This window comes from Cyprinus carpio, chromosome B17 (genome assembly GCF_018340385.1).
Source record: "Cyprinus carpio isolate SPL01 chromosome B17, ASM1834038v1, whole genome shotgun sequence".
NCBI classification, from domain to species: Eukaryota; Metazoa; Chordata; class Actinopteri; order Cypriniformes; family Cyprinidae; genus Cyprinus; species Cyprinus carpio.
The window spans coordinates 21325199-21351363 of NC_056613.1; the positions used below are offsets into that span (position 1 = coordinate 21325199).

Sequence of the window (26165 nt, forward strand, 5' to 3'; positions counted from 1 at the left end):
CGGTCATATACCGGACAATGGTAAAATCGCAAAAATATTTCTCATAACATGTGATCTGTAGTTTAGTTTAAAGATGGATTATTGTGCACCTATAGCACTCCTCGCTGTCATTAAAACAGCATACCACAGGAAAAGTATTTAGCTTATTGTTAATAAAATGACGTAATTATGTTTTTTTTTTAATTATGTAATTTCAGTGTTTATCTGCATTAATGCGAGTGGAGTATTTAGTGTAAATGGAGAGAGAGTTTAAAATCGTTGTTTACTTAATTACTTTTCTCACTCCAGGAAAAAGAGTTCGTACGCATGGTCTGATATATCCGTACGGTGCGTACATATTTATAATAAATCACGATATGTGCGTGAAAAATTGCGTTCGCATGTTTCTATGCCCATTTTGTGCGTGCGCAACGTTTATTAATGATGCCCCAGGTAAAGGCGGCGCTTAACAGGTTCGCGCGGAATCTTCTCGAAGCAGCCAGTGTTTAACACGGAGAGCTTTGAGCGCGACTCACTTCCGTTTCCAGTAATTTCTACGAGCAGCAGAACTAGAGGCAGCGGTCGAGAGGGTTCTAGAAGCGAGAGTACACGCGTGGCGGACACATTTCTGTCACAACCCACAGCTTCATTCAGTTTAAGCAGAATATCTGTATTAAATCATTATGGCGAAGTGGGGAGAAGGAGACCCTCGCTGGATCGTGGAGGAGAGAGCGGATGCTACAAATGTCAACAACTGGCACTGGTGAGAGTCACCGGCACATCCTCTCACTCACTCACTCAAGCCATCTTGATGCTAACATGCTAAAGCACACTCGCCTCTGACCCGAGCTGTCCTCTTTAAACCCGTTGTCTCATGAAGACTCGACCGAAGAAAATATAATAAGGTCAAGGGGCGGCTCGCTGCGACCGAGATGGCGCAAGTTGTTGTTGTTTTAGGGGTTATTTTTATCTTTAAAGTGAAATGGTGGCGTCTGGCTAGTGGTCCGTCGGCGTCGTCACAAGTTTATTCATGCCATGCTTTCACAGCATCTTCCGTGCGACTGCTTTCTTGTCGATATATTTATATCAGTAGACGAAAATCTTGTTTTTGTTCGTCTGTTACTCGGGTTGTCAGCTGCTGTTGTCGTCGTTAGACAGTTTTCATCGTTTCCGCTGTTCGTTGTGTGTTAGCTTCAGCAGCGTGTACATTGAAGATTACCGAGGAAGAGATACTCTCGGTTTACTCAGAGCAGAATACATGATAAAGCGTGATAAATGGGCGTTTAGTTAGGTTAACGCGGGTTTTATAAGGTAATTATATCAGGTGAATAATATAATTGAGTGAAGGAACAGTAAGATTAAGCATTTCAACCATTATACGTGTTTGGCAGAAGCTCCATCCATCAGTGAAAAGGTTTTTAGTTGTCAACAAATATTTTAGAAACTAGTTTCAGCTATGACATCATAAAGAAACATCATTCAGCAAGACGGTCACATAAAGCTATGGTTTGTCAAAAACAGTTCTCAGGGTTGAGTCATGGAAAACCTGGAAATAAAGACCATAAATATTACTTTTTTTTGGATACATGCCTGGAAAAGTATTTTTCCTTTACTAAATTTCGTGAATAAGGTGTTGCTCATTCAGTTTCCCAATTGAATTGCATTCTAATCTCAGGACATTTATGTAATAATTATAGTCTAATAATACTTTAGGTGGTTCATTTGAAAGACTGATTCCTGACAATCAACGATTTGTATAGAATTTATTTATCGTTTATACAGTTGACATTGTTGCATCGTCACAAAAGTTCAGCATTTGCATGTCTTTAAGTCTTGAGAATTTAAAAATTGTAGCAATTTTAAACCATTCAATCATGAGCTCAATTCGGTGCACATGCACTATTTGACACAGTTTTCCTTTTTCTGTTGCATTCATTTGTCCTGTTGCTTGTAATTTGTTCTGATTTTATTACTGACTGTTGTTGCTCTTTATATTTTATAGTAGTTAGATTAATATTTTTGCTGTGATATCAAAATTGTAATAGACGATTCTGAAAATTCACAAGTATCTAAAGTTTTGGTGTTGTAACAATCTTTTAGTAGAATACAATGTTATATGGGTCAAATTTTTATTATTTTATTTTTTAGCAGAGGAAATGTCAATTTTGGTCGGGCAAGTACAAACCACTTGGGCCAGAAGAAAAATCCTTAGTGTTGAATTCTGCAAAAATAATGGAGTAATATCAATGCATATATATGCCTTGTATTATTAGGACCGAGAGGGACGCCACAAACTGGTCATCAGAGAAGCTGAAGGAGCTGCTCATGGGGTTGCAGGTGGAGAGTGAAGAAGGCAAGTGTGAGATCACAGAGGTCAGCAAGGTGGAGGGAGAAGCATCCATCAATAACCGCAAAGGGAAGCTTATATTCTTCTATGAGTGGAATCTGAAGGCCGACTGGAGAGGTGAGGAAAGCGATTCGGATCAGAAGATTAATATGGCCACAAATTTAATGTTTAACTGTATCAGTTATTTACTTTTGGTGGCTTTATAAACTATTAACATGATTTGGGCTGTCTCTTCTTATAGGGACATCAAAATCAGGCATCAAATATAAGGGGAATATTGAAGTTCCAAACCTTTCGGATGAAAATGACATGGACGACCTTGATGTAAGTTAAACAAAACCTTTTTTTTGCATTTTTACATGCTGTGCCTTCACCAGACTAAGGCCTCAAGATGCCTTAAAGGGATTTAAAATTAGACGAAACTTATGATGTTGAATCAGTTTTTGTTTTAACTGTTTTACTGGATATTGAATAACTGTTATTTCCACGGTCTTGGAAACCTGGATATATGAGGAAGCCTCATTTTAAAAGTATGATTTTCTAGACCTGGATAATTTTTGTATTATTAACATCTTACAACTTAATGAGTATTTTTATAATGAATATACATGTTTCTAGTTATGCCAAACTCTAAATGTATGTTTTGTCAGGTAGAAATTCTGAATATTTTTTTATAATTCTTATCCTAAATCCTTATCCAGTAAATCACACAGAACTGGAAAGGCATGGGGCCTTTAAAAAAAAAAAAAAAATCAGTAGCTGTGTTGAGTATATCTACTATGTAAGTGACGATGTTGAGTATTTTTCGGGGTCACTCGCAGATCAGTGTGAGTCTTTGTAAAGATGAGCCCGAGACGGAGCTGCTTTCACTGATGAGGAGCGAGGGAGTCAAAAAAATCCGCACTGCGCTGGCCAGTTACGTGGACTTCCTCAAAACAGGTAAGTCTCACTGAGACACCAAAACCGGCACCATGCATATGAGTTTTATAAGCATTGCTGCTACTGCATTGTCTGTTGGATGTGGATTGTTATAATCTGTTATTGTCTGTTGTAGAGTTCACACAGGGCATGATCCTGCCAACAGCCAATGGTGTGATGAAACAGCAGACAGCGCAAGCAACAACCAAGTCTAACAAAACTCATGTGAGCTATAAATTATACTTCTAAATGCTACTGTGAATAAATCAATTTGTTTGATATCCTGTGGCCCCAATATTTGAATATGTATGCCACATGGATGAGACATAATATGTCTCAAAGCATGAAGCATCTACAAACAAGTGATGCCAGATCTTTTCTCATTTAATGTCATTTTTAAATTTACTAGGGATGTAGCGATTCGACTCAACTCACGATTCGATTCACGATTTTATTTTATTTTTTATTTTTTTTACAAAATGAGATTGAAAACATACAGTAAATGAAAAGGCGTCCTTTTATTAGGCTATTGCTGCACATTTCTTCGTGAAATTGAAATATAACAAAACTAAACTGAAATTTTAAAACAAACCCCAATTCAAACAACAAGTTATACAAAATAAATCTCTTTATATAAACAAAGGATTTGTGAACCACTGCATTTTAATCATGATTTAAACAAAGATGCAGCAAACATGCAGCATGAGAGCAATCTAAACTAAACTGTGTAATTTCGAAATTTGAAGCAAAAACAGAATGGTCTGACTTTAGTTTTGTAAAAACAATGCTACATAAAACTAAAAGTCTGAACAAAATGGCAGGTGATCTGAATGAGATGCAATTTCACTCTCTGCCAGCAGGTGGCGCTTATGAACAGCAGTGATGTAATGTTTTCTGGGTTACCGCTGTAAACAAAGCAGAGCTGCACTTATGAACACTACTTTAATATGCAAAGTTCAGAGGCGAGATGAGAAAAATAAAATACCACGTAAACCTTTCTAAAGACTTCTCCTCAGAGTTACGTTCATATGTGACCCTCGACCACAAAACCCAAACGTCTTAAGTGTCCATTTTTCAAGATCTAAATTTATACATCATCTGAAAGCTGAATAAATGAGCTTTCCATTGATGAATGGTTTATTAGGATCGGACAATATTTGACCGAGATACAACTATTTGAAAATCTGGAATCTGAGGGGTGCAAAAAAAAAAATCAAAATACTGAGAAAATTGCCTTTAAAGTTGTCCAAATGAAGTTCTTAGCAATGTATATTACTAATCAAAAATTACGTTTTGATATTTACAGTAGAAAATTTACAAAATATCTTCATTGAACATGATCTTTACTTAATATCCTAATAATTTTTGACATAAAAGAAAAATAGATCATTTTGACCCATGCAATGTTTTTTTTGGATATTGCTAAAAATATATCCCAGTGACTTTAGACTGGTTTTGTGGTCCAGGGTCAAACATAAACTCCTACAATTGTTTCGCGAATGGCTTAGCATCTCAACTGATTTGAATCGATTTTCAACAGGCTCTCATCGTTAAATCCCTAAAATTTATTTCTAACCAATTGATTGACATTAGTGGATGTAAATTGTAAGTCTTTGGAGTAAGCTCTAATTTTGAAAATTAAATCTATTGCTATTATTAGCAGTGCTGTCTGTGTACTGTCTTTCATTGCTTTGATATTTTATGTTCTTTTACATAACGCAATGTGAATGTTAGGACATGTATATATCCATGTTTTAAAGCCACAGTTTATGGACAAATCATGTCATGATGTATTAAAAACAGTAATTTAAATGTGTTAAAAATGTTATTAAAGGGGTGCTATTATGCTTTTTCACCTTTAGTTAGTCTGTAATGTTGCTGTTTGAGCATAAAAAAGATCTGCAAAGTTACAAAGCTCAAAGTCCAGTTCAAAAGGAGATATTTTATTTAACAGAAATCATTTTTAAAAGCTACAACGAACGACTCGTTTGGACATTTTTTCCAGGATTTGTGATATCACAAATATCGACGAATGGGACGAAACTTGGTTGAGCTGCACTAGAGAAGGCAGTGAGAATTATCACTATGTCAGAGACGCGCTAGTGTTCCCAAGACAGACGAGCTTAGAGCGGTTACAATCATCCAGGTTTAAATCGCGCTCAAATTGATTTGATTTTGACGCAATGTTTACACTGAAGCTCACAGGCGGCTATGATAAGGGGCATGACATTTCCAGACCAGACGCCGAGTGGAGCCAATCACAGCACACACTGGCCCAGCTAACCAATCACAACACAGATTGGCCCAGCTAACCAATCACAGCACATTTCGTATTTCAGAAGGCAGACCTTAATTTGATACAGGAACTATTCCAGCAGTTCATGCCAGACTGGAGAGAGAGGTGTTGTAATAATGTAAAATATGTGAAAAATAATGTGCTTTTCGAACAACCTAGAATGAGAGCCGGTGCTAGTACACTCCGAAAACAAAATCAAGTCCTTGTAAAAGAGCATAATAGGATCCCTTTAAAGCTCTGCTACTGAGTTATTTATTATTGAGCTAATACATGAAAAAAGTGTTCAGTGTTCAAATTCATATTATTGCTTCATCCTGATTCAATCCCGATCATTGCAAGCCTGTAATAATGATTTGTTTTGAGCAGCTGGGTTGGATTTTGTGGGAAAATATCAGGCTTATGTCATTCATTCTTATGTGTTTGTGTCATATCTGTAAATACAGAAAACAAGCTCCAGCTTCTATATCGTGGTTTGCGTGAATCTACAATAAATAGTGTTGTTGTGCAGAATTTTACTTCAAGTTAGTCAGCTAGCATGTAACATGGTCAGTTCTTAGCGGCAACCCTCCAGTGTTAAATCTGGTCACCTTAATATATGCTTTGTTGAAAATTTTTCAGTGGAGCTTGATGCATCATGACAGATCTGCTCTGATGTGGTGATTAAATGAAACCATCGTGATTCCTCAAAACATCTGAGCGTATGATCTACTCTACGAGTAACATGCAGTTTTATTTTCAACCACAGATGGTGATGGAGAGGTTAAAGTCCTGCAGGGCAGCTTCAGTTTAAACTTAGAATGTGTTTGTGTTTTCAGATCGGCTCATGTAGCGCTGCTCCTCCTCCTCCCAACACAGGGGTGAAAATCCCCACCTGCAAGTTCTCATTAAAAGACACCTTCCTCACCTCACCAGAAGACCTTTACAGGGTCTTTCTCAATCAGGAGGTGAGTCTTTTCCCGCCACCACAGCTGACAGCCACCAGACTCCCTGGGCTTTTATTATTTAATGAGCAGATCATTTCTCATGAGTGATTACATTTGTTTGAGAGGAATGCCAAATTGTGTGTTACAGATGGTGCAGGCTTTCACACGCAGCAGTGCTGTGGTTGAGGCTGAAAAGGGTGGAAAGTTTCGCCTGCTGGACGGAAACGTGAACGGAGAGTTCCAGGAGCTGGTGAGATTTCGGATTCAAATCACATAAAGCATGATGACAGGAGACGCTGTCCTTTAAATAAAATACATTCAGTGATGATCGAGAGTGATGACTGAATTATGATTTGATTTTTGAAACCATGTGCTGTGGGTTTGACAGGTTCCTGAGCAGAAGATAGTCATGAAGTGGAGGTTCAACTCGTGGCCTTGTGGTAAGAGAAATCTGCTTTTATATCTACATTGTTTGCTATACATTGAATAATATTTCAATTGTAAGAATATTTCACAATATTACTGTTTTTACTGTATTTTTTCTGTTCAAATACTGAGCGCGATGTGAAAAAGCTGGGTGAATCACCGACATACTGTGCTTTCACACCGATCGTGAAAACATTGTTCGCTTTCTGCTAATTCACACCGACACACTAGGTGGCGCTAACCAATAATGCATTTTTCCTCAGATATGCATCTCATATATGGTTTTTACATCATCTGCTGCACAATATACAGCATTAAACTAAGATAAATAGAGGAAAAATATGTATTTATGTTTGGTTCTACACCAGAAATACAAACTATCTATAATGCTATTAAAAATACATCTTAAAATACAAATACAGGTACAATTAGCATCGTTACACTTAAAAGTAAAATTTATGTGATTATTAATGTTTTTGGTTAAACCCCACTTAAACCATAATCGAGTAATTGTAAGAACTTCTGATTGTGATCTAAAGTAGTTTTTATTCTATAATAGGCAGACATGCACTCTTTGTATGTTTTATAATGGATTGAACGCTACACCTGATTATCATTTGTCATAAATATCCTTTATAGTTATGAAAATACCATGCGATGCATTAAAACCCATACAGAAAATATATTGTTTATTTGTCTATTTGCTTTCATATTTCATGTGTAGAAAAATGTTTCTCTCATTTTTTCATACAGAAAGGCAGGAGCTATTATCCCATAATTGACAGATCTTGAGTGAACACGCTCTGACTCGTAACACTCGCGAGCGTGGAAGAAAATGGACAGTGCTCTTCACATCACATAAGTCAGTGGAGAATTAATAGAAATTATGTTCTGTATACAGAACAATGATAACCAGATACTAATGATAATAAGAACGCATCCTTCTGTGTTGGTTTCCACTGGTATTAAAAACCGCGCCACCACCCATGCTGCTCCGGGCACGTGATCTAAGCTCCAATCTAAATTGGATGGCTGTTTCATGGTGGAGTGACCACCATGAAACATTTTATACATAAAATAAAATAAATTATTGCTTTTTCGTGCTGTGAATGATGGTACCTGGTGTGAATAGCTCCATAGGGATCTATTGTTTCGATTCAAAAGCGCCATAGCACAGAACATTTGTGTCAAAATTTCACGTTCATTGTAAAAAGGCCTTAAGTGAGAGCATAAGCACATTTCTTTTAAAAAAATCTTAAAGTGCCACTATTATGGGTAATGAAAGGTTCTTATTTTAGTTTTTAGAGTCCCCAACAACAGGTTGACATGCATGCAAGGGCAAAAATCACTTTCATTGTCTTATAATATGCATTTATTTTTACCTTATTTGTGCAACGACTCCCAAAAGATTTGCTCAATGATTAATTTTTCCATACCCCTCCTTAGCGTGATGCTAATCGGCGGTGATTGGTCCGATTTGTCTCATTTTCAACTTGCCTGTAATGCCTGATAAAGCAGCGTTTGTGAGCCCTGTGCTGCTTGATGTACAGCGTTACCGGGGAAACCGCTATTTTAAAGCTCCCAAAGCCACCTGGTGGTAAAGAATGAATTTGCATTTTCATTCAGACCAATGGAAAAGACCAACAAGTGGGTGGGCAATATGCTAATGTTTCATGTTGACTTCAACATTAAACAGCTTGGGATTCCTTTTAAAAACGACTCGTTTCAACGATTCAGAGTCAACTCTTTCTTTTGAGAGACAATAACTTTATACACGGTGCTTTTGCAGATTTAAAACTTTGCAGGATGTTTTCATTCACTTAGAGCTGTGTTACACACTGCACGAAAGGCAATTTTCAAAAATCCATAAAAGGGGCACTTTAAACCTAAATCTCTTAGACCAGAAACCTTTGAATGGTAGTATAATTCACTATATGGCAGAAGAAGAATAAATTACGTATGTGGTCTGATATCACAAAAAATATTTTTTGATGCATGCCCCATTATAAATAATGTATTTAACTGCTCTCTTTTACTTTCTGACAGCTGACTTTTAGAAAGATCTAGCCGATTATCTCTGCTCGTTGTTTATCGTCACTGTCTGTCTTTTGCTTTTATTTCAGAGCACTATGCGATGGTGACATTGACTTTCACAGACAAGGGTAATGAGACAGAGTTAAAGATTGAGTGTCGGGCGGTTCCTGAGAGTGAAGAGGAACGAACACGAGATGGCTGGCAGAGGTACTACTGCCACGCCATTAAACAGACATTTGGCTACGGCGCACGACTCTGCTGAGCCCAGGATGTAGCGGCCTCCGTTTTTGGCTCTTTTGTTTGTTTAATTGTTTTTATTTTTGTTAATTTTGCTCCACCTACAAAAGAGAGGATCAGAATGTGACTCTACTGAACAGCAGGCATCACATTGCTCCATTATCACCTTCCTGTATTTGGATGATTTTGATGTTAACAGTGAATAAAAAAAAAAAAGATGGAAAAAGCAGAAATGCAAGAGATGAAAAGATGAGAGGAGTGCTAAAGAGGAGACTTTGGTCATATGAAATATCTGTGTATGTGTGTAATATAGTGTACTTATTTTAGCATGGTAACTGATGGCACTTCTGTCCTGTTCTGTGAAAGGGTCACAGGGTTGAACGGTGCCTTTTATGCACTGCGTGGTTTTTGATACGTTAAGAGGCTTTCCTTTGGATCTTCTTGAAGATGATTTGGAGAGAAAACAATAAAGAGAGATTTCGGACCATTTAATTCATGTTTCTTTCTGGTGAAAACGGAGTTATTCATGTACATTTTTGTCATCACATCTAATAGTATTATGAGCATAAGTGATTTTTACTCCTAGCCATTTATATTCACCAAAACAGATGCAAGCCGCAGAAAGCCTGTTTCTTTTGTCTTAAACAGACTGTATTAAAAAGAAAATCATGTAGAATGCACAACTGGTTATTTTTAGATCAATGCTTTTGTATTTGCTTTATATTACTGCAAGTACTGTATTTCTGCCTTTACAGGGTTTGCCTGGTTTTAGCCACTTAAATGTTTGAAAAGCGAACCACAGACCAATTTTAAGTCACTCGGAAGAAAATGTCGGTTGTTTTCCCCCAAATTACGATCCAGAAAAAGGTTTGAGGCCTGTTTGAGTTTATTTATTTTCTTGTATATTTTCTGCATCACACTTTGTGACCAGACAAAGAGCATAATTTACTTAAAATAAAAGTACCTTTGAAACATCATCCTCATATTTTATTCAGCCATTATTTTGCATTGCCCTATAATAGATATTTGGTTATTTTAAACATTTATTTAACACATCTTGTCATATATCACAAGAGTTAGGTTAGGAGTAGAAAATGCACATTTATACAATATTGTGTAATATTGACATCTTAAAATATACCTTATGGAATATTTACTATAAAATACAATTGACCTTGTCATACAATATGCCGCTTAAAGAACCCTGTAACCTAATGTGGATAAAAGAAAAGAATCAATATTTACCTTTATCTATAAATATTATATTATCACATTTATCTCAGCTTAGAAAATCATGTAACATTATAAACATAAGACAGTTCAAACTACAGTTTTAATTACGAATCCAACTGAAAGAAAAATAGTGGAGCTGCTCAGAATCACAAAATCTCTTATTATATAATAAATTATTTTCTTATCAGAATTTAAAACTCCCTGGAAAACTTGAAAACAAAAATTATATAATTAATTTCATGGTCAATAGAATACCACAAGAGAGCAATTTCACAAATTAAAAATTAAACATTTACAGTATGTCAGATGCTAAGAATAACAATGACACCCCCCTCCCAAGAGATGCTGGGTCTTCATAAATAACACTGCAGTTTTCAGCGAGAGATTGTTCGATCTTTTCAAACTTAAATAAGAATAAAAGGGAAAAATTACAATCTGCAGAACACTGGGTTGATGTAGTTATAATAGATTAGCTTTACACATGAATAAATCAGCACAGATCTCACCTTTTCAAAAGCCCGGTCAAGGTGAATGAGTTTCCAAGCAGATGAACAGCTCAGAGTCCAGAAAAAGAAATGTACATAAAGAACATTGACAAGATTAAAAATACAAATATCACTTGTCAAGTTCCTTTACACTGTGTCAGTGAAATCAATCACAATAACTCACAGTGGATGAATCACTGTTGATGGCCAGCTCATTGGTGGCTTTCTGGGGCGGCCCCTCCCTCTCCGGTGACCTGGCTTTGATAGACACGCTTTGCCACCGTTTCCTAAAGGAAGATCATTTGATTACAATGGCACTGTATCTGCTTTCATCTTTTTGCCTGGCACCTGTGCGTTTTCACAAATTATACTGTAGAAGTGTGACTGGCATTTGCACTCTGATGTTGATGCAGTGGATGCCTGATCTGCCAAATCCTTCAGGAAGTCAAACAACTTCTCTGAATGAATGCACTGTTTCCTACAAAGATCATGTATAATAAAATATAATAAAAGAACAGAAATAGATGGAAAATCACAAACTCACAAAACTGTGGACATTGCATATGAATAGTTATGTTATTAAAGACAAGAGGATGCCTATTTTGAACCTCACATGTGATTTATGAACATCACTCTGCTGTTCCTGGACTGTGTTATTTTACAGCTCACGATGAGAAGAGACCTGAGGAACATTTCCAAAGCTTTAGCTAAATCTGCAGTTATGGAACATGGCAGCAGAATGAAGAACTACATATGAATAATGAACAATATGATAGATAGATAGATAGATAGATAGATAGATAGATAGATAGATAGATAGATAGATAGATAGATAGATAGATAGATAGATAGATACACTGTAGATAGATAGATACACTGTAGATAGATAGATAGATAGATAGATAGATAGATAGATAGATAGAGATAGATATATATACACATATATATATATAGATAGATAGATAGATAGATAGATAGATATACTCATTTTTATATTTAAATAAATAAACAGAATTATTAAATAAATAAATGGAATTATGTCTATTTTAGTGTCATTGTTATTTTATAAACCGTTATATTAATTCAGATATTTAAATAAATTACAATATAGTTTATTTTACAAGTTGATATTTGGTCTGAAAAGTATGAACTAAGGTTAAAAAAGCAATGTGATTGGTTTTTATGATGCTATTTCACTGATTTGAGCCAATCACAGCGTTCTAAAAATATATGAACTAAGGAGTCGTTTGAACAAAAGAATCGAATATTCATATTCTATTATTTAAATGTACTAAACCCCGTAAATAATCCCCTCTTCTAAGTATAATGATTACAATGGTAAAAATATTAATAGTGCTTAATTGGGCTTTTTTTTTTTCATTGGGTGTTTTGAAAGGATACATATGATGATTGGCACCGCTGAAGCGATTCGTCCAACCTCTGTATCCTTTTGCATTATTTTCTTGATGCGTCCCTGGCCATGAGGATGAGTTGAGAGGTTCAGTGGCAGAGTGGGAGGCTTCAAACAATGTTCATAAAACTACGAAAATCAAGAAATACTCACGGGTGGAAAGCGAACATTATATTTTCTCTTCTGTCCGGGCATTTTGAACTCTTAAATAAGCGTATTCGGCTTACATTTTGAATCATTTTACACTTTGGGGTGCGGAGCACCATTTGTTTACCTTTGACAGGAAGTATTGAATGAGAGATGAATGGGGAGAGAAAGAACAAGGGCTCGAGCTCCTCTAAGGTAACACCCCTGTCACGTGCAGCGTGAGGTTTGTAAACATTCCTCTAACATTTGTTTAAAATCCACGTGTTCATTTTATTACTGATTTACTCTCACTTATTAGTGAATTACTGAAATGTTTTATGTAATGCAGTGTCATTTTAAATAATAAATATTTAAAAAACAAACAAACAAAAATATTTATTTGCAGTCATACTGTTCTTGACTGGTGCAAACTGAGGAAGGGACCCTTGCATTTTTCATACAATTTAAATTTTTGTTGAAGAGAGTTCAGTGCAGTCTGCTGCATTTCCAGTGCACGACACACGAGGACAGTCAAACAACATTATAAACTCGTAATGATTTTTCCTCTTTGTCAATGGACTGTTTGCATTCTTAAACATTGAAAAACTGAGAAAGTTATATGATTTGAGAGCTTCCCGGAATGTAGATATTAGAAATAATAGTTCCTCACTGTTACCACATAACTTTGATTATGCTTGCGTAAGTGGGTTTATTTTTACCATTCACATGACAACACCAGTCATGCCCAATGACATCAGCCTCTCCGAGTGTACACTTGGTCATCTGATACAGAATGAACCACTAACACCACTTTTGGATGCTTTTAGCAACATTATACATACAGATGATTGTACCCAGTTAATTGCAGGTAAAATTAAATGATAAAATTAAGTTAAATAACATGACAAAAAAAATATTAGGCGTAGTTTGGAATACAACACTTTCAAATCACTGTTCACTGTTTGTTCAGGTACCTATAATGGGAATGTGTGCACTCTCCAAGGAAAAATAAATAAATGAATCTGCAGCGGGTATTTATTTATTACCATTTACCAAACTGTTTTCTTAGAGAATGGACACATTATCAATGCAGTTGCACCTATAAAGTTGATAAAATAATCAGTTAATTAAAAAATAATGCAGGTGTAGTTGTATTAAGAATGCTTGCAATCTCCATGCAAAACAGTTTGGTAAATTGTGGCAAGCAAGCAAACAAACAAATAAATAGTACACGTTCTTGACAACTATAAGGTCGATAAAAAACATTCAGATATAGTTAGACTGTATTTTGCGATAAAGTTGTAGTTTCTTATAAAACCAATCAATCATTTATCGCCTGTAATTTATAAATTGTAAGTTTAAAATGTGTTTGTGAAGTTCAAGTTCAGAATGTAAGCGCAGACGAGGGACTACTTTTCTGTAGTCCGCGGCAGTACACTGAGAAAGCCTCCAAAAGAGGAGTGAACTGAAGTCTGGCGGACGGACAATCTGCCCGCTGCGGTCTGATAGTCCTGTGTGCTTTAACTTGGGCGGATGAATACCACGAGTGAGTGAGTGAGTGAGAGAGAGAGAGAGAGAGAGAGAGAGAGAGAGAGAGAGAGAGAGAGCCATAATGACTGTTTCTACTCCCACAGTGTAAGTCAGTTTCTCGGCGCACACAGAGACATCAGCGTTCGCCAGAGGACTTTTAACCCCCTGTACTCAAACTCACAAGAATCTACTTTTAATCACCATATTTTAATAATGTGTCAACACCGCAGCCCGCAGTAGGAGGAAGTTTGCTTGTTGTCCGTGGACATTTCTCGCACTTTTTGCGGGACTATGGCGGTGGAGCTGGTGGGGAAGCGCTGCCTGTGCGTGAGCGGAGGAGAGCGGCTGGAGCTCGCGGGGATCTCGCGCTGGAGCTGGAGAGCCGGAGTCATCCGCGCCTGCGACTCGCCCGCGCTAACGGTAAAACTTACCTCACGACCCCTATTTAGGACAGCTTGCGCTTGTTTTTGAGCCTTTTCCAGTTTATATAACTCCTACAAATGCCTTTTCGCTCGTTTGTCAGAAAAAAGTTTTGCGGAACTACTGATATGACAGCGAAAGTTGATTGTTTTGAAAGCTGGTAACGCTAGGTCTGTTTCTGTCAGTTGTTTAGTCAACAGACATTCAGGCGGATTTTACTACGAGTCGAAGGCTGGGCGTGTTACTATGATAGAGAGAGAAAAAAACAACTGTTTGTGTGTGTGTGTGTGTGTGTGTGTGTGTGTGTGTGTGTGTGTGTGTGTGTGTGTGGTCATAGCTCAGCGGGACTTCACTCAGGCTAATCAGCTGTTGTGAGACAGTTTACTGCACTGCCGCTGTAGCGCCTAATGACTCCAGCACAGCACTGAGACAGCTTCATCACGGGGTGTCTTGTTTTATATACACATCCCTTTTATCTTTGTATATTGATATTTATTTCAAACAGATCTTGAGAAAGAACGGATGCACTTTGCACTGCTGCGTTAATGTATTTATATATGTGAGTACTGCGAAATAACTAATGAATAACTAGTATGTACTTCTCTGAGAATGTGTGTGTAATTGCACATTAATTAATTAGTAAGACAACACTGAACTGACTTGAACTGAATAATGACTCTAGAGCTGTTTTACTGCAAAATCTGAAATGTCTCCATAGTTGAGTTTCAGTAATCGATTCTGCTGTTTTCCTGTTTGTCAGATTGAAAATTGTAAGTTTTGGGGTAATGTACAGCAGCTTGTCCCTGGAGCAGTACCTTTAAAAGGACATATGTGTACCTTTAATAGGTACATATTAGTACCTTTAACCACAAGAGTACCCTTAAGGTACAAATATGTACTTTTAAGGGTACTGCTCCAGGGACACGCTGTTGCACCCCAAAAGGTACAATTCTTGCCCCTTATTTTTCTGTGTGTGTGAAGCTGCTGAGACATAATCTGTATTGTATAAACTGCTATAGAAATGCAGATGACTTGACATACGCAATATGACATCATGTAATACATGTCACTAGCATTTGTTAGCTTTTCCGATGTGTATCCACATTCAAGATTCCCACGGTCATGGAAGATCAAGAAAACAGGATTTTTTTGTATAATTAAGGTTACACTTCAATTTAATGTGTTGTTGTTACAGTGTAACTATACATTTAAGTACTGAGTAACAATATCAATTTATAAGGTTCAGGGTAGGTTTAGGGTTAGTTGCATGTTATTATGCATAACTTACTGTTATTTCTGGAGTAAGTACATGTTACGTGTAGCGAGGACGATGTAAAATAGTACTACCTATATGGATCCATTTTATATGAAGTGTCTTTAACTGTACGAACATTTATTAATAATTTGATGTAATGCACTTATTGTGTACATACATTGTATTTATATTTAAAAATATCTTCATGCAATTGCATATGCAGTTAATTTCTGTAGTTGCATATGCATCCATATGTATGAATGCAAGTGTATAAATGTATATATACTTGCATATATAAGCATAACGTGGCTTGAAAAGTTGAGTTATTATACATTTCTCAAAGATTTTTGAAAAATTTGAACTCATTGAACTCTATAAAATGCTTTTAAAAATCCATAAAGCCATCACAAATGACTGGAAAAGCCATGGATGTTCATTAGCGAAAAGCTGTGGGAACCCTGCACGTTACTCAATACACTAAATGCATGTCGACTTCAGTAAAGCCATTACAGTTCATTCGTTTGAATCTTTCCTGGCACCCTGTGCACCGCAGTAGACATATTTGCATTTTTACAACTGTGACGTTAATTATGAGGGTCAAAGGCACACTTTCCTCCTACACCAGTGCTCAGCGAAAGAGCAGATCACCCTCTGAAGATCGCACTGTGTAACTGAAGTTGTGCGGCTTGTTTCATTGACATTTAAAGTGTAAATCAGATGTACAGTATGTATTCCACTAGGGTGCAAAAGATAGAGAATTGTGTTGTTTCAGTGTAGAAACTTTGCTCTGTTATCTGGCAAGTGCCCTGTGTTTTATTCATTCTCTCTGACAGTTTGTGTGCATTGATGGTTAAGTCGTGCTGTCATATGCTTCCAGCTGTGTATGTGCGTAAAAGAGAGAGTGAAAGAAAGCATTCATAGTAGTTACTGGCGTTGTTGCTCAGATCATATGCGTTTTTATTGTTTGGCAAAGGCTTGCATTCATGTGCGTGCATATCTGTCATTCATTTTCCCAGTACAGGTGCAGGATTGCTTGTATATCTGTAGGGTGTGTGTGTTTGTCTAACAAGTTCTTTGTGGTTGTAAACTCGCACCAACAGGATTTTCTCACTGTTATGAGAGTTTGTTCGCCCTTTGAGGTCAATTATTTTAGATAAAAATGTAATCTTATTATATAGTACTGTATTTATTTGGATTGTGTACTCAGTTGAGATATGCTGTGAAAAAAAATCTCTCTGGTGGCTGTAGTTTTATTTTTAAAGCTGGGGAATATACAGCTCGGTTTGTTTATCAGAACAGCTGTTGGTTTTCTCTCCTGGTGTATTTATGTGTTTCGTGATATTGTAAGTGCATGTGTGTTAGTGTGTATTTGTCTTTGGGGACTCATGTCTTTTACGCCATTGGCTAGACGACGTCCCCGTGGCAACAGGGGCTTAGCCGTGTGACTGACAGCTTTCCCTGGGTTACAACCTCCTGCTGTGTTACACACACACAAACAGATATCTCCTAATGCTTCTCATCTCCTTCACAACCTGTTGTTTTACTGTGCTGTATTCTCAGGGGCTTGGTTTGCTTGAATTTCCAAATATCTGCAGTGTGTCCGGACTTGACAGCTTGAGATATGCACTGTTTCTAGTTTTAAAACTACAGGAAAATGTCATGGAATGATTCAAGAATGTTGTTTTCTTAGCTTTGAGTGATATTGTATGTACTATAAAACAGATGGTTGCAGTCCTGGATGCTGATGGGTGAATATGGCAGACCAGCTGTACCAAATTACACACTTACACAAATATTAACAGCTACACTCCCAGAAAAAAAAGGTATAAAAGCTGTCACTGGGATGGTATCTTTTCAAAATGTACACATTTGTACTTAAAGGGTGCATATTGGTACCTTAAATGTACATATTAGTTCCTAAAGTGTACATATTAATACCTAAAAGGCATACTTTTTTTTTTTTTTTGAAAAGGTACCATCACATTTTATGCCTTTATTCTGAGTGTATGAATTAAATGTGATGAAAAAAATACACTTACATTCTTTTTGAAACACAAATTAAGATATTTTAATGAAACATGAGGGATTTCTGAGCATCCATTAAAATTCCCGGCAACCAAAACTTTGATGCTTCAGAAAGTACAAAAAGATATCATTGGAAGTAATCCATATGAATAGAGTGGTTTAATCCAAATCTTGTGAAGAGACACAGTCACTTAATATGATAAACGGATTTAATTTAGCTCTTTTGTTCTCAGGTTTTATTATGTTTCAAAGATAAAGTCTTATCAGTTTGAAGTTTTGGACTGACAGTTTTGGAGGAAGGGGAAATTCTTGATGACAAATTTAAAAAAATTGTGAAATGTACATAAATATCATTGCATTCACACATGACACATATTAGAACGATTTCACATGAACTGATATCTATTTTTAGAAAAAAACGTAAGAAATTCCACCCCGGACCTAAACATAACCGTCACTTGGGCGTAAGCAGATGTTAGGAAATGAGATAATACAAGTTCATACGTATTAACCACCAATTCACCAAAATGTAAAGTAGTTGTGAATTACCATGACGTATTTAGCTTCAATCAGTCATGTTAAATTATATTTGTCCCTATGAAGTAAAGTAAAGAATCTTTAAATATGATTGTGCTTATATTGTAATGCTGCACACCATACCTTTAGCCATGACCATATTCACAGTGTAGCTTCTTGAACTCTTGTTAACAATCTATGTTGCAGTCTAACCCACTAAACACAGATTTGATGGAGGGTTTATTTGTGCAGACAGTGTTTCTGTTTGGATTGCACAAGTGTGCATGTTGCAGTGATATCGTTCGTCTGATGGAGACATTTATTAATTTCAGCTGCGCGTGTGTTTTATCGACTCGCTCTGATAGCACTCTAATTCTGTTCTGCACTGCATTAACTAAAGCCAGATGTCTCTGCCTGGCCTCGTCTCTGTCTTGTCATTTTCTGTGGTTGTGTGTGTTTGTACTGTGCTCTATTTAAGCACTCCTCTTCCCCTCCCCGTCCGTGCATGTGCTGGCACTGAGGGCCGTATTCCAGCTCTCTGCACGTGTGTTTGTCAGTCTACACTCACTCACACACACACACCCACATACGCACACACAGACACAGATACATGGTTCTGCAGTGTCAGAGACAAGGGTTGAATTTCATCAACTCATGTAGAGAGAAGCAAAACATTTTTAAATGTTGTCTCTCTCTCTCTCTCTCTCTCTCTTTCTCTCTATAATACATTTTGATGTAAGTTGTAAACTCTTGTTTATATGTTTATGTGACCCTCTCAATCAAGTCTGCAAAATGTGTGAGTTGTTGTGCTTTATATGCAGCTTTCTTTTCATTTGACCCTTGACCTTTGGCAGATGGTTTGAAGCTTTGCCAGGGAAGCAATGTGTGATTCTGCAGACCAGACAGATTCTGCGTGTGTGTGTGCTGTAGCTTATCTCCTGAAATACGTATAAGAAGTCCAGCTCAGGCTGTGTGATTGTAGATTTAAGCCCTACTGAGACACACAACAATACAGAGCTGTTTTAACCCCTTCTCTGTCATTTCTCCTTCTGATGATGCATTACTTGCATTGATGTGTGTGTGTGTATGTGTGTGTGTCTGTGTGTGTGTGTGTGTGTGAAAGAGAATCTCCTATTAGTCCTTCAGAACTCTGTGAAATCCTCTCTGTCTTTTGATTTAACAGCCCTGGGGAGTTTGGTGGCAGGGTGTGTGGTTGTTTCGGATGTTTGTGTAATTGTGTGCATTTCTTTGACTCTCACACTATCTTTGTGAATGTTTGCATATCTTTATACGTGCGGAGGAGAGAATGTGTGTGTGTGTGTGTTTGGCATACAGAGGAGAGAGCGTTTGTTTAAACTGCGGAATATCATGCATGACAGAATCACAGTCACGGGACTGGAGAGCTGGCCAACAGCTGCACAAGGTGTCCAACTCTCACTCTCCCTGTGAAAGAATGAATGCCTGCTGCTGCTTTGCTAGTATAATATGAGGCAGTTAAAGGACATGGTGTCCTCTCTTGTCTTTCTCTCTTGTCATGCACACTAGCTTATCGTATCATTATGATGTTTGCTGGCATTAAATCACAGCAGTGTGTTTGGGTCACTCCTTCATGACACACACACACACTCACATGTACGATGCAGTCCTCCACCACACCTAACCGCACACACTCTTGCGCTCAAATCCACCTTTATTGACAGAGTCTGTCTCTGTCAGGTTCAGATTGTAATGCATGTCATTTTGCTACTTTGGCACTGCGTTATGACAAAAGCTGATAAACATAAACATATTTTTGCAGCAAATGAGCATTAAATTACCATATTAGAACGATTTCTGAATGATCATGTGTAATTATTCAAATACACACAAAGTTATGTTAAAATACCTGTTTTGGCAAGTATTCTAGTGAACACAGTCGGTTATGTCTTAAGTGAACATTAACAGCAGAGAAAAAGACGGATGTGTGTCAGTATTAGGTCCATGCATTTGGTCTTAAAGACACAGCAGCCAATAAACGCCTGCTTCTGTCTGCTAATCAAACAACACCACAGCCCTAACAAAGATGAATCTGTGTTTAACTTGTGCAGTGGGCACTGCTGTGTTATTTTACACTTAATTATTACATTTCTGCACCTGCATGCTACTGTTAAGACTTTATTTGTAACTGTGTTTTGTTGTAGTCATCTATACTTGTAATTTGTGTAATTATTCGTGTTTTATACTAACTTCATTAGTTAAGCCAGTAGCCAGTACTTAAAGTAAGCTATCACAAAATGTTTTTTTTTTTTTTTTTTTTTTTGCTGATCCGAAAAATTATCCGATCCATGACTCAAAATCCGTAATATGATCCGAACCGTGAGTTTTGTGATCCATTGCACCACTAATATTTCATGATTTAACTGAATTTTTGATCAAATAAATGCAGCCTTCGTGAGCAGAAGAGTCTTCCTTCTTAAACATTAAAAATAAAACATATCAGACTCCAAATTCAAAACTTGAACAAAATGTAAGCACTGAACAATAGACCATAATCGACAAATTTCATCTGAATTATTTCCTGATGCAATGCATTTTATTTAAAAATACACTGTATTATAAGATCCATCAACTTGTGTTAGTGGTTTGCTCTACATCACAGTGTTCTTGTTGAACATTAGATATTAATTACATTTGATGTTAATTGCTTTTCAGTTCATATAAATAATTATATAATCTAAAACAGAATCATATTAAAACAATAACAAATTGTGTTTATCTGTTTAATTATTGTCATTTTCACAGAAAATTACTTTTAAATGTGTTAACTTTAATGACAGGTGAATGTTGCAGTATTTCCTAAGAAATACTTGTCACATATTGTGATTCATGTAGCTTTGATGTGAGTCGACTTTATAAACATGTACACTCACATTTTCACTGTCTTCATCTGTCTCTTTTTTTCCTCTTGTTCTCTGTCTGTCTTTCTTTCTCTCTCTCTTTCTCTCACCCGCCCACCTTTCCTCCCTCTCTCTCCGCTCAGTAAATTATTGATCAGTGAGGCGCCTCTGTGGATCACAGTTTGTGAATGTGTGTGTGTGTGTGTGTGTGTGTGTGTGTTTGCACTCAGTGCTAAAGACAGTATGTACAACAGATACGGACACCTTCACACAAACTCACATGATAGTCTCATGCTACTATGTTGGCAGCATGCTTTTATTCCCCAGACTCTCTTTCTCTCTCGCCTTTCACACACACAGTGTCGGTTTCATCAGGAACACAACCAGACCCTTCTCATTCACTCCTCGCTTGTGTTGCAGAAATGATCAGAACAGATTATTACATTTAGCAGAATATATTTACACGTACATCTCATGAAAAACCACCAGCAAATAAGAGTGTGTGGTTTCTCAGTCAGGAAAGCAGTGTCAGGTTGTGTGTGTATAAATGCTGATGCTATAAGCACATTTCTGCCGGAGCGTTGGACGTGGTCCAGGCTGAAATCTGATGCCGGTGAATGCATCCCTCCCTCAAGCCTCAGGGAAGTATTTACTGAGAGAGAGAGAGTGTGTGTAAATGTTTCTCTCCTGCAGTCTGTCAATAAGAGATACTGCAGGAGTGTGAGTATGCAATGCTTGAGTTGATTTGCAGGTGCGCCTGTGAGTTTGTATGCATGTGTGTGTGTGTGTGTGTGTGTGTGTGCGCAGCCATGTGACTGCATGTGTGAAACGCTTCTCTGACCTGTTACAGCTTGTCGACGACTTGACGCTTCATGGCCGAACAGCTCGGTGCACACACACATCCAACACGTGTGTGTGAGAATAGCAGGAAAAAGCCTCTTGTTAGCTCACTCACACTTGTAAATACCGTCTGAGACACACACACACACACACACCCAAAGACGGCACACATACATCATCGTAATTACACTCAGGAGGAAGAAAAAACAGCCGCTGTGAAAAATGACAACCTGACGTGATGGTAGACTCACTTCACATTCGCAGGACAGATGAAGCTCTGTGTGAATGTATGTGTGTGTGGTTTCAAAAGGCAGTAGGACTGGTTCCTATGACTAATGATCTCCTCTAAATGAATAATTGCTGTTTTCCTTTCATACTCCCCCCTTCTTACACACACTCTCGGTCAGGCACACACATCTCACAGATAATGGCAGGAGTGCACGTAAATCACCTCGGTGTCCGACACGCATCCTTACTCCGGGAGAGAGAGAGAGTTTGAGTGTGTCTTTGTGTGAAAGAGACAGTGAGAAGATGAAGGGGAAAGGTGAGGTTGAAAGACAGGAGAAAGAAAAGAATGAGTAGAGGGAGATGGAAAGATAATCAGAGAGAGAGAGAGACATGTTGGTAGCATAGCAACTCAAAAATGTCCTTTTTCTCTCCTCTGTTTTCTCTCTCTATCTCATGCTCAGAGGATCTTGACCAATGGCAACATGTGTCCCTGCAATGAATTATATTTTAGGGCTATTTTAATTCTTCTGTAGGGTGTGAGGCATCATCTGTCTGGCACACACACACACAGACAAGTGTCTGTATGCTTTAAGTGTGAAGTTTGCTATTAAAGAGCAAAGTAGAGGAACTGCGTGACTCTCTTTTGTCTCTCCATAACCATTACAATGTGGTGAATGCCTATAAAGCTCAAAATGTTGAATTTAACATTCAAATGAACCTACAATGCACAAATGCTCTCAATCAAACATTCAAGCATTCAAACTGAACTTTTAAATGTACCTAGAATGGCCAAAAATGCTGAATATTCTAATTAGCGTGTATGTATTTGGCAGGGACTTTTACCCAAAGTAACTTTCAGGCTATACAGATGTCCGACATTTAAAAGTTTGAGTCAAGTGTTCAAACGCACTTGTACTGGCAATATTTTAACCAAACAGGCCTATGATTATTTAAATGTTTAAATAAAACTTTAATGTGCTTATAATGGCAAAAATTGGCTGTCAATGTTTGTATCGTTCATCAACTGGAAAAAATAGTTCTGAAAGTGATTCCAATGATATCGTTTCTCTGTAGGGTTGTTTGAATTTTATCGATTCCAATTCCAATTCTGCTTATTGATTCTGATTCTTATCGATTTCTAATTTCGATTCCAATAAGATAAAAAATCCAATATAAAAAACATTAAGTCAAACATTTAGATGTCAAACATATCTTTTTACAAAGCATTCTGTTGCAGCCGAATAACATGAGCAAAAATCAGCAGCCTACAGAACACTGCAAGAGGAATTTTGCCTATGCTTTTAAAAAAAATACCACAGCAAAAACAACTAGATTATTAAAGCTGCAAGCAGCGATTACCGGGGTTCAAGCACATTAAGGCCTCTGAGGTGGTCTCGGCCAACCTGGATGTATGGATGACAGTTAAACACATCAAAAATGGAGAACAGGCTAACAGACAGACACACACACTGAAAGTAAATTATTAGACTAATATATTAATACTTTATAAGCATATGCACACACACACACACATATATACAAAGACAAAGACACACATACATGCACACACATTTTGTTGCAGATATAGGTATTTGAAATAAGTGATAGGTGACAATAAACTTATTGCAAGTCTTCTCTTTTTAAGAGTTTAGATGTCATTTTCAGGTTAAACTGTAATCATAATGTGGCCAAATTGTAAAAACTGATATATCTGTATTAACAAAAATGGAAAACGTTGACTCAATTAGATTTAAAATGTTATAACAGTTAATTTATTAATGTTTTGGCATGAATTCATGAAACCTTTGAACAGTACTGTTTAACTTAGCTGAATGAGACCATTAGTGGTCTTCCGCTGCCATCTAGTGGTTATAAAATGCATTTACTCAAACAACACTGTGTTTTTTTAACATAACTGTTATAGTGTTATTTTTTTGCCCAATCTCTCTTAAATTTTGCATGCTTGTTTAGAATGAAATTATGCATTATTTTACACAGTTTTGATAATTTGTGGGCTTTCTGATTGTATTAATAGGCCTTTGTGTACACTATGAAAATAACATATTAAAAAATTACTGGTTTATAGTTGTCCAAATGCAATTGTTCAACATGTTTTTGATAATTATTGACCTTCAGAGTCTAGAGAATTGTACTTAAGTGGTTTTATTGATTTTCAGCTTAAAGCCTTGGATTAGTTTGCCAAAGTAACTTTTTAAAATAATCTTGAATATTTAATTAACAGCTTCATTGACAACATTGGTCCCAGAGGCAAAGTTGTTCAGAATGAGGACATCTATCATATGATATGAAGATCTAGTGTTTGTGTGAATATATGAGCATTTTCAACCAATTTGAGGCCATTTACCATATAAATCTTTTGTTTTTGAGGCCTTTTCTACTGTGATAGCGCCACCTATGGTTTGATTTCCATGAAACTTTGCATGCTTGTTCAGAGTCATCTGACATATGTTTTCACCAAGTTTCGCAAAGTTTTGAGTTTTCATTTAGGTTTAATAGGCTTTTGGGTATTTTGGCCACGCCCCTTTTCAAAATTAAGCTGTTATAGCTAACCAAAGTACAAAATTCTAATTTTTTTTGATAATTATTGATCTGGAGAGTCCCGAGAATCGTTCTGTAGTGGTTTGATCGAGATTAAGAGAAAAACATAGGACTAGTTTGCAAAAGTAAGTTTTTAACTTATTTGTGAATATTTAATCAACTATTTGATTGACAGCATTAGGCCCAGAGGCAAAGCTGTTCATAATGAGAAGATCTATTTTAAGATATGAAGATCTAGTGTTTGTGTGAATATATGAACATGTTCTACAATTTGAGGTCATTTTCTGTAGAAATCTTGTGTTTTTTTGATGCCCTCTTAACTGTTATAGCGCCACCTATGGTCCGATCTCCATGAATCTTTGTATGCTTGTTAAGAGTCATCTGCTACATGTTTCCACCAAGTTTCATAAAGTTTTGAGTTTTCATTTAGGGTTTTATTGGCTATTGGGTATATTTGGCCACGCCCCTTTTAAAAATGACCCAGTTATAGCTAACCAAAGGACAAAATTCTAATTTTTTTTTGATAATTATTGATCTAGAGAGTCCACAGAATATTACTGCAGTAGTTTGGTTCCGATCGGGTAAAAAACCTAGGACTAGTTCGCAAAAGTAGGTTTTTAACATAATTATGAATAATTAATGAACGATTTGACTGACAGTAATGGTTCTTGAGGCAAAGTTGTGCATTATGAGGAGATCTTTCAAATGATATCCATATTGCATGGATATGTGAAACACCTAGTGATTACAGAGCCAAAAAACTCGTTAGCGCCAACTAGTGGCCGATTTCTTTCAAAATTCTTACAGACCTTTCGGGCCATGAGACGAACATGCCCACCAAGTTTCGTTCCGATCAACCTCCGTTAACCTTGTCTAATAGTTGCTTAAATTTCATTGGCCAATGGCGGCCATGTTTTTTGAGATACACGAATGTCCTCATAGACAATATTGCCCCTTCAGACAAAGAAACTGCATACCAATTTTCAAGTCGATCGGACCAACCGTTGCCTAGTTATAGCTATTTATGTGTTTTTTCTGTCTTATAGCGCCCCCAAGTGGCAGAGGTGCGCATTTTTTTTTTTATTTGACCAAAGATTGAGCTTATACAAATGTGTACCGAGTTTGATGAAGATATCTCATTCCGTTCAAGAGTTATAGCAAAAATAACATTTGGCTAACGTTAGCATAGATGCTTTTTGGCGTACTGTTTCGCGTAAGAAAAGAAATTTCAACTTTTTTTTGATAATTATTGATATTGAGTGTCCAGAGAATATTTCTGCAGTGGTTTGGTTCTGATCGGGTGAAAAACCTAGGACTAGTTCGCAAAAGTAGGTTTCAGATATAACTCAATTTTTCGAGAAAACGATGCGCCGTAGAGCGAAAAAAGCAGCAGAGCAATTTTGTTCGGGCTAACCCAAGGATTGCAACGATGCCATGTTTTTGAGTCTACGACAAACGGTTTACGAGCTACAGCCAAAAATGTCTGAAATTTTTGTATTTT

The 26165-nt window shown here is 36.9% G+C and overlaps 2 protein-coding genes and 1 long non-coding RNA gene across 3 annotated transcripts in view; 2 read left to right on the plus strand and 1 right to left on the minus strand.

The window, feature by feature from the left end:
* The first annotated feature begins 445 nt into the window (after positions 1 to 445).
* LOC109107247 (activator of 90 kDa heat shock protein ATPase homolog 1-like) lies at positions 446 to 10137 on the plus strand. Its single transcript, XM_019120521.2, has 9 exons — positions 446 to 742; positions 2253 to 2443; positions 2568 to 2650; positions 3148 to 3265; positions 3381 to 3469; positions 6356 to 6484; positions 6612 to 6713; positions 6852 to 6903; positions 9013 to 10137. The coding sequence occupies exons 1-9, from the start codon at positions 663 to 665 to the stop codon at positions 9183 to 9185; spliced, it is 1017 nt and encodes a 338-aa protein (XP_018976066.2). The 5' UTR covers positions 446 to 662; the 3' UTR covers positions 9186 to 10137.
* A 232-nt stretch (positions 10138 to 10369) lies between these two features.
* On the minus strand, positions 10370 to 12618 carry LOC122140183. Its single transcript, XR_006156877.1, has 5 exons — positions 12443 to 12618; positions 12280 to 12352; positions 11492 to 11585; positions 10900 to 11165; positions 10370 to 10796 (listed from the first exon to the last, which is right to left on the minus strand). It is a non-coding gene; the product is annotated as an uncharacterized LOC122140183 (long non-coding RNA).
* Positions 12619 to 14009: 1391 nt separating this feature from the next.
* jmjd1ca (jumonji domain containing 1Ca) overlaps positions 14010 to 26165 on the plus strand; it is a 67584-nt gene continuing 55428 nt past the window's right edge. The window contains 1 exon segment of the mRNA XM_042742776.1: positions 14010 to 14365. Within this exon segment, the coding sequence (XP_042598710.1) occupies positions 14237 to 14365 (129 nt within the window). The 5' untranslated portion in view covers positions 14010 to 14236.

What these genes read in the sequence shown, in the direction of transcription:
- LOC109107247 (XM_019120521.2), top strand. Translation starts at nt 663, where the DNA reads ATGGCGAAGTGGGGAGAAGGAGACCCTCGCTGGATCGTGGAGGAGAGA. An exon ending in AATGTCAACAACTGGCACTG is followed by an intron (nt 743 to 2,252) that starts GTGAGAGTCACC and finishes TTGTATTATTAG; the next exon opens with GACCGAGAGGGACGCCACAA. An exon ending in GTTCAACTCGTGGCCTTGTG is followed by an intron (nt 6,904 to 9,012) that starts GTAAGAGAAATC and finishes CTTTTATTTCAG; the next exon opens with AGCACTATGCGATGGTGACA.